Source organism: Cebus imitator, unplaced genomic scaffold, assembly GCF_001604975.1.
Source record: "Cebus imitator isolate Cc_AM_T3 unplaced genomic scaffold, Cebus_imitator-1.0 Scaffold463, whole genome shotgun sequence".
In the NCBI taxonomy this organism is placed as follows: Eukaryota; Metazoa; Chordata; class Mammalia; order Primates; family Cebidae; genus Cebus; species Cebus imitator.
The window spans coordinates 267,441-275,935 of record NW_016107778.1 but is presented as its reverse complement, the minus strand read 5'-3'; the positions used below and the strand labels follow the sequence as shown (position 1 = coordinate 275,935).

At 49.4% G+C, this 8,495-nt stretch overlaps 1 protein-coding gene across 6 annotated transcripts in view; it reads right to left on the bottom strand.

Moving 5' to 3' along the window:
• Positions 1–3,926: 3,926 nt before the first annotated feature.
• Positions 3,927–8,495, bottom strand: part of LAS1L (LAS1 like ribosome biogenesis factor) — a 22,709-nt gene continuing 18,140 nt past the window's right edge. For all 6 annotated transcript variants that reach the window (XR_005197372.1, XM_017512137.2, XM_037732671.1 and 3 more), the window contains 2 exons: positions 6,034–6,184; positions 3,927–4,227 (listed from right to left, as the gene is read on the bottom strand). Coding sequence is in view for 5 of the 6 variants with exons in the window: in XM_017512137.2 (XP_017367626.1) it covers positions 4,119–4,227; positions 6,034–6,184 (260 nt within the window). In the remaining variant the exon portion in view is untranslated. The remainder of the gene's footprint in view (positions 4,228–6,033; positions 6,185–8,495) is intronic.

The window sequence follows — 8,495 nt, the reverse complement described above, 5'->3', positions numbered from 1 at the left end:
GCATCCTACAATTCACACTCAGAGGGTGCTCAGCTGCATCAACCACTTCAGGGGATAATGCATGAACTGAGGCTCTAAGACTGCTGAAGAGTTTTGACCAAAGCCAAACAGAATTAGGGGCAAAGGCAGGACTGGAAGCCCAGATCTCATGACTCCCAGGCCGGTAAGCCCTTTATTATAGTGGAGTTGGTTCTTCCCTCTCTGGAGCCTCCTACCCACCCTCCACCGCACTCCAGGCCAGTCTCATTCTAAAGGTAGAGGTGGCCATCATGGCTGCAGCAGAGCCCAGCCTACGAGCCTTTGGAAGAGACTATTTGTGAATCTGAGAATCTTTTTTTTTTGTCAACATCCTCCATGGGACTAAGAGTGCTCATCTCTCCCCACCTTTTTCCTCTTTTGTCTCTTACTCTTCCTGTCACATTCCTCGGGCATACATGTATCAGGTTGTTACTGAGTACCGAATAGGGGTCTGGCCTATACTAAGCTAGGCAGACAGAAGAGGAACAGGTCCTCTTGGAGAATTTGCACTCTAGTGGGGGAATGAAGCACACTCAGAGAATAAACAAGACATTAACACTTCCTTGGAGGGCAGTGGCAGTGTGAGGGTAAGGAGAGAGTGGTAAGAACAACTAAATTCCAAGAAGGAAGAATCAACAAACATCCAGTGCTTCTGCCCTAATCTCAGATGGAAAATAGTCTGGTTGTATTCCTCTCCACTTCTCCTCTGGCCTCATGGATTACCAAGTCCTTCACATCACCATGTTCTAATTACCTATCCTGTACCCTGCACTGGTGCCCCCAGCCACGCTTTCTCAACCTCTCCAGACTTTGCCTTCCTTCTACTTCTTGTTCTGACTAGTAGCTTTGCCTTTGAAGATCCAGTGCCAATGTTACCTCCTCTATCAAGCTGCCCAACCTCCTGGTCCAGCCAGTTAGTCCCTCCCCACAGTGGGCCTAGCACGAATATTAAGCAATACCTCTTAGCCCTTGTCACTCACTTTGGCACACAGTCTCTACCGCAAAACAGGTGGTTCCTTGGGTGCAGGAATGCTCTTTGCCACTGATGAATTATCTATCAGAGGGGAATCTCTGAATTACTATTGTTGAATAATAATATAATCTATGCTCCCTCTCCTTGACCCCATCTCTGTAGTTAAATGTGTGCATTTCAGGCTGGGCACGGTGGCTCACACCTATAATCCCAGCACTTTGGAGACTGAGGTGGGAAAATCACTTGAGGTCAGGAGTTTGAGACCAGCCTGAGCAACACAGGAAGACCCCCATCTCCACAAAAAATTTAAAAATTAACCAGGTATGGTGGTATGCACCTGTTGTCCCAGCTACTCAGGAGGTTGAGGTGGGAGGATCGCTTGAGCTTAGGAATTAGAGGCTGCAGTGGCCCATGATTGTGCCACTGTACTCAAGCCTGTGAAACAGAGCAAGACCTTGTTAACAAAAATAAAAATGGAAATTGTGTGCAGTTCAGACTTCCTAATCAGTCTCTGATCTCTAATCAGAAAGAAAAGGTCCATGGGCACTAGGCCAAGTAAAGTTGTTTCCTGACAGCTCCACTCCCCGCCCACCAACCTCTGCCATCTGAAGCCCTCCAACATGGCCTCAGAACTCCTAGGTTCCAGAAGGATAATAGCCAACAACGACCCTTGGCTCTTATTCTCCAGACCTGGACTAGAAATGAGCTCATGTAGTCTGCTTCTCATCTTTGTATCAGTCTTTGAGGGCCAGGGGAAAGCATGAAAATGGGTTTTTATATAGAGACCTGAGTCCCAACTTCAAGGCTTATCAACCCTGGCACAAACCACACCATTCACACATACAAAGCATGATATGTTTTAGACAACACTTTCCCATCTATTGTCTGTTTTGATCCTCTGAAGCATGGGAAGCAAATATTATCTCCCTGTAGGTGAAAAAAACTGTGGCATGATTTGCCCAAGGTTGCTCCCCTTAAGTGGTGGAACTTGCCTGGAACCCAGGTCTTTGGTGAGCTTTTTCCTGTATACCAGTCAGTGCATCTGAAACTTCAGTGTGCATTAGTCACATTAAGGGCTTGCTAAATCATAGATTGCTGTCCACTCTCTTCTGATTCAGGTCAGGAGTGGGATCCATTAATTTGCATTTCTAACATGTAACCAGGCGATGTTGATGTTGCTAGAAAACACTGATCTAAACTAACCCATTAATTTGCCCTGTGGCCTTGGGCAAATCCCTTTTTTTTTCTGCCTCACTGTCTGAATGCATACAATGATGGGGTTAGACTAGAACTGTGACTTCCAGACCTTATTATTATTTTATTTATTTAGCAGCAAAACCCATCTTTCTGGCCGGGTGCAGTGACCTGAAATCCCAGCACTTTGGGAGGGCGAGGCAGTTGGATCACCTGAGGTCAGGAGTTTGAGACCAGCCTGGCCAACGTGGCAAAACCCCATCTCTACTAAAAATACAAAAAAATTAGCCAGGTGTGGTGGTGGGTACCTGTAATCCCAGCTACTTGGGAGGCTGAGGCAGGAGAATTGCTTGAACCCGGGAGGTGGAGGTTGCAATAAGCTGAGATCCAACCATTGCACTGCAGCCTGGGTGACAGAATGAGACTCCGTCTCAAAAAAAAAAAAAAATCTTTCAAAAGAAATCTTATATGTGATTCCAATACATAAGAATCTGATGAAGTGATGGAGGGAACCCAGAGCTTATGGCACCTATCCCCCCCACAGAGCAGGCACTAGAGTACCTTCCAGAGTACACATTTGCAAGTCCCTTCACTAGATGTGGCCTAGATGTTCTTTGCGGACTCTTCCAGCTCTGACATTCCAAGATGCCAACAGACTTCTAGCGTTTGCCATTGTGAGGGGAAAGGGAAGAGTTGGAAGGAAACTGACGTTGCATTCACCAGTACACAAGACTGCTTTCCCCATGCCTAATGCGTGGATCATACACAGGAAAGATCTTTAACACTGTTGGGCTGTTGGGTTAATGGATCCCTTTGACAACTTGTTAAAAGCTGTGGACCAGCCCCCTAGAAAAATGATTACACACATACCCACAATGATGCTTAGTATATCCTTTCAAGTATTGTAGATACTCTAGAGGGTCCTAATCCAAGTTAAAGCTCTTGACTGGGCCCTGGCACAGCATTTTTACCAAATTCCTCTTTAGCATTTTCTTAGCATAAGCTCTCTCGGTCATTTCTTGGTGCAGCCCTTTACAGAAATCCCTTAAGGCACCTTAGCTGAGGCATCAGGTTATCATTTGGTGACTTTGTCCTTCCTCATCAGGCTGAAGGCTCTAAGGAATGAAAGCATGGTTTATCCATCCCTATCTCTTGGTAGCTCAGGGCTGACATGAGGTAGGCACTCTAATGTGAGGTGAGTTTCTGAGGGGACTGATGATCACGGAGAAAGGGCTCTGGATCAGCCCCTAAGATATTTCTGTGGCTCTAATGCACACAAGGAAACCCACTCTTATCTTTTCTAGGCCAAAAGAGTGCAGAAGTGACAAAGAAGAGCTTCTCTCGGCTTTCAACTGCTGTTTAGTGCATAGTGAGGGCAGGTGTGGAGAACAGCAGGAAGCCTGCTGGGTAGCAGCAAGAAGGCCTGGCTTTTCCCGCTGTCAAGGAGGAGGCTCTAAGCACACCACCTGGCCGCTCGCTAGGCTCTGTAGCCAGCAATGCCTCTGGAGCCTGATGCTTCCAAGTGAGCTGGCCTAATACTACAGCTGAGAATAGAAATGGTCTGAGGAGTCAGGAATAAGATATGGGTGGAGCCTGGTTATGGAAGCAATCAAAGCCAGAGGCCCAAAGAGCCTCAGGACCTAGCTCCTGCTCAAAGCCTTGTCTGGAGCCTCCACAGTAAAGGGAAAACTATACTGGTCAGCCCCAGCACCCACCCCCTTCATCTCACAAACACCGAAACTACAGTTGCCTGTTTTATTATTTTTCAAACAAACAAAAACAAAAGACATTCAAAATTCCCCTATGGTGGACAACTGAGTTGATGTGGCTGATCCAGGCTGTCTCCCAGGTTGTCTCAGGGAGCATCAGTTGTACTAGGGGGTGGGCTGTTGCCCTGGCAGGGCTGGATGAACACTTGCACCAGGGATGGCCATCAGAAGAGCTGCAGGCCAGTTTTGAGCCCATGCAGCTGCCCCTGGCTCCAGAGAAGGCCCTCGAAGTTGCTGCTGCTGCTGTTGCTGCAGTTGCCACTTCCCAAGGTGCTGAGGAGAGAGTGGGAGGTCAGTCAGGGAAGGAGGCAGCTTTAGGCTCTGGAGGGGCCAAGAGTGCTTGACATGTGTGTGTATGTGGGACAGGCCCACTCTCCTGCCTGACCTTACAAAGAGACTGGAGCAAATCTGAGAAATAACTTCATGCGGGCCCCAGGGGTGGTTTGGCCCTCTCCTCAGTTGAGGAAGGGAGGGAAAGAGGCAAGGAACTTTTCAAATGAAGCTTTATGCAGAGCCCTAGTACATAAACTAAAGTAAAGCTGTTTGGGTTGAGGTAGGGGAAGGGGCCCCACACCACCCCACTCCCAAGACATTGAAAGCAGCTGCCTTAACAGGGCCTCCTTTCAAGGCTCTAGAGCTTGGGGGCCAGGGAACTCCATGCTGGATCCCTCCCACACCCAACAGTTAGTTAAGGAGCCCAAGGCCAGGCCTGGGCTATAAGACTGGGCCCATGACTGCAAGATTGCTTTAGGGAGGGCGACTCTGCCCTCCTTCTCCCTGGCCCTGCTCATAACACTCTTGCTTCCCCTGCTTCCCGCAGGTCAAGGTCCTTGCAGCTGGGTAAGAGTGACAGCTGAGAGCAACGCCATCATTCTTCCCTCAGGCAGATCCATGGTTACACTACTGAAGCTAAAAAAAAACGCTTACAGATGATCTTGTCCCACCACCTCCCATTACCCACAATCTTACAGACAAGTTAACTGAGACCCAGAGATGGGAATGGACTTGCCCACGGCCACATAGCCAAGTCAGGGGTGGAGCCGAGACAAGGAGCAGGGGTGGGCATGCCCCTCCCCAACAGAGGAAACCTCCCTACTACAGAGGGTGTGGGAGGTGGGCTGAAACAGCTTCCTTCCTTGTCCTCAATGAGCCATCCTTACCCAGGGCCAGGCTGGTTGCGAAGGAGGGGAAACGGAACCTCTCTCTCAGACATGAGAATCCCACTCCCAATTACAGGTCTGGCTTCCCCAGCTGCTGCCTCTCCTCTCCAAGAGGCCTGCTGGCCATGGCCTTGGACAGAATCCATGGCATTGCCTTGGGTCTGGCCTGCTTCTGGGGCCCCTGGGTTCTAAGAAGGGCTCATCTCCAGGGAGTGGGCAGGCAGTAAAGGGAAAGACTCAGTTTCAGGGGCCCGCAGGGGTTCCTCTCTGGCACTCATAGGAGTCTCCCGGTCAGAATGGCCCAGCATTCTGGAATGTATAGGCCCTCTGGATGGGCTCCTTTGTGTTACCAGCATAACCCCTCAGCAAGGGCTGCTTGGTTCCTGGCTCCCTGGTGACCCAAGGGCTCCCACGCCTGTGATCCAGAGGCAAGTTTCAAGGGAGAGCATGGAACCCTGTGTAGGCCTTACTACCAAGGGGCCTGGACAGTGCGGGGAGGCCTACTGATTATTCTGTGCACCTCTGGACAAATCCGTTCCCTTTTCTGGGCCTCAGTTTTCTCCTCAGGAACATGAAAAAGCTGGATGAGAGCATCTATTCTTGACCTTTTAGGAGTGGTAGACCAGTTAGAGAATCGGCTGAAAGCTATGGACCCTTCTTCTCCAAAATGAACGCACGTGCAAGTGCACGTGCATGCACACATACACACACACACGTCCATCCACAAGCACAAACTGAATGGAATCTGAGAAGGATGCCAAGCCAGCTGTGTGTGGCTACTTCACTGGCTCCCCACACTAGGGACAGGGAGAGCTGGCAAGTAGCCAGCCACCTCCCCCACCCACCTCGCCTTGTCTTCTCTCCCTCCCACAGGTGGCAGAGAAAGGGGGTGAGAAATCCTGTTGCCATGGGCACTCACTCAGTCTTGCATGTTGAGGGTTCCAGCCGCTGCTCTAGCACAGGCTGGTCCAAAAGATACATGGTGTCATAATTCTCCAGCATGAGCTCTGCTGGGTCCTCGGTCTGACCTGGCATTCGGCCTAGGGGAAATGTGTCCCATCGCACGTCTTCTGTGGAGCAAAGGGAAGTGGCAAGACTGGGCTGATGAGCTGGTTCTCCAACTGACGCACAGGCCTGCTCACCCTGTCTATCCACCCACCCAACTTAGCACGAATGGGTTCTCTAAGGATCTCCAGCTTCACTGCTCCCGGTATCACTTCTCATGAGCCCTTCTCCACCAGAGTGCTTCACCACACATTCTTTATGGTCCTTCTTGCCCTCTGTATGTTTACATATACTAATATACAACTACAGGCATTTTTGTTCCTCTTTACTCTTTTCCTACTTCCCCAGGCGTGTTCCCACACAGACACGACATCTTCAGCCCTGGCTGTATCACTCTTGAACTTCTCATCCTGACCCCTATTTCCATGCCTGAACACAAACATGCACACACGTGTGTGCGTGCACAAACACACATACACACACACACACATATACATCACGGAGGGTCTGGATGTCCCTGAATTCCCACAGCACTGTCTGCTAAACCCACGAATAACTCAGAGTATCTGAATGACCTAGATTTCCTACACATCTACACACACACTCCCTTGCCTGTTTGAATACCACGTATTTTCTTAATGCAGAGATACACACACCCCCCCCATACCCATCTCAGGGTGGACTCTGAGATAATGTTCCCCCCACCCACTGCAGTTCTTACCCCAAGATGCAAAAGGTATACCCCTTTTCTAGTGAATGGCTGTCTCACTACACATCCCATCCCTCACAGCCACCCAAATATGTATACAGAAGCACACATACATATGCCCTTCACTCAGTGACTGTCCCTCCCATTCACTCCCTCCCTCACACACCTCTCATTCACTGGCATACAACCAGGAATCTTCCTGTCTCTACCTCCCCACACATGGGTACACACAGAAGGAGCAATGGCAAAGGAGAGGGAAAGATTTAACGTTCTAGACTTTCTGCATTCACAACTCACGTCCCCCCGACATACAGATGCTCCACTTTAGGATGGGGATGCTGGGCATTCCCCTTCACCCCCTTTCCTATCACTGAGACACCTACCACACATTATTATATTAAATCGCCCTCCCCATCCTTCCACAAATCCATTCAGTGTTTTCAAATGAAGCCTTCACTAGTGCATTCCACAAAGATTCTGTTTCTGGTCTTCTGCATCTTCCTGGTACTCAAAGATAATGCCCCTGGCATTCTGTAATGTGTCAACCTTGGACCAGCTTTTTATGTAACCCAGAGTTCCTCAGGAAGGACTGTTCTACTTGCCCATCCCCCTCCCTTGGCTCTCTTACAGGAAGTTGTACCTGCCTTAATGTCCTGCATTACTCCATGATACAGAGAAACCTTTGTGCACATGGGCCACTACCTACATAGGCTCTGTTGCCGACCTGATGATCCCTCTATCATCACTAACATCCCCAATGCTGTCTACATCACTGACCCTGCCTCTTTAGCCTGATACCTTTGTACATGTCCCCAGTGACAGTGCAAACATACAGACCACCTCTGAATGGCTATATCTCAATGCTTGTTCCCACTACCCCTCCATAGACGCCAGCCTCAATGTTATCACTTCTCTCACACAAATACCTCTTAGCCCTCATGGATCTCAGCAATTCTGCCTCCTCTTCACAAAGCTACATGACAGCTTACTTGGTCATGACTTCTACTTTAACTGCCCCTACTTTCCCCTTTTTCCTACACACACACACACACACACACACACACACACACACACACTCTCTCTCTCTCTCTCTCTCTCTCTCTCTCTCTCTCTCTCTCTGCTGATGTCAATGCCCCACCCTTTCAATATTTGCAAAGACATCCCAACACAGCCCCACTTGTCCTAAGTTCTTTGTCACTGGGCCATGGTTTGGCCAGTAGCTAGCTATAGGCACATGCACATACACACACAGAAAGAGACAGACTTTATGTTCCAGCCCTCCCACCCCTTCCATACAAGGGCGAACAAAGGCCATAGCTTCTTTCGCCACAATCTCATTCACTGCCTCCCCTCTCACTCTCTGCCACTGCCCACCCCACATCACACAGGCCCAGCTGTTCTCCCTCCCTCCCCAGGCTTCAGCACAAAGACACCACACCGTTCTGTCATTCATTCTGATCTTCTGGCCTTTGGCCTTCGAGGTTCCTGCTCATTAACCTAAGCAAGGTACTCAAAAAGAAGAGCAGATCCGTATCACTAACCCTCCCTGCGGCAGCTTCTTGGCTTTGGTTTTGCTAATTTGTATGCTCGCCTAAAAACCACAGCACTCCTTATTCTCTCTTGTGATCTCACTTCCTGTTTCTCTGACTTAATGCCCTAGGCTCCAT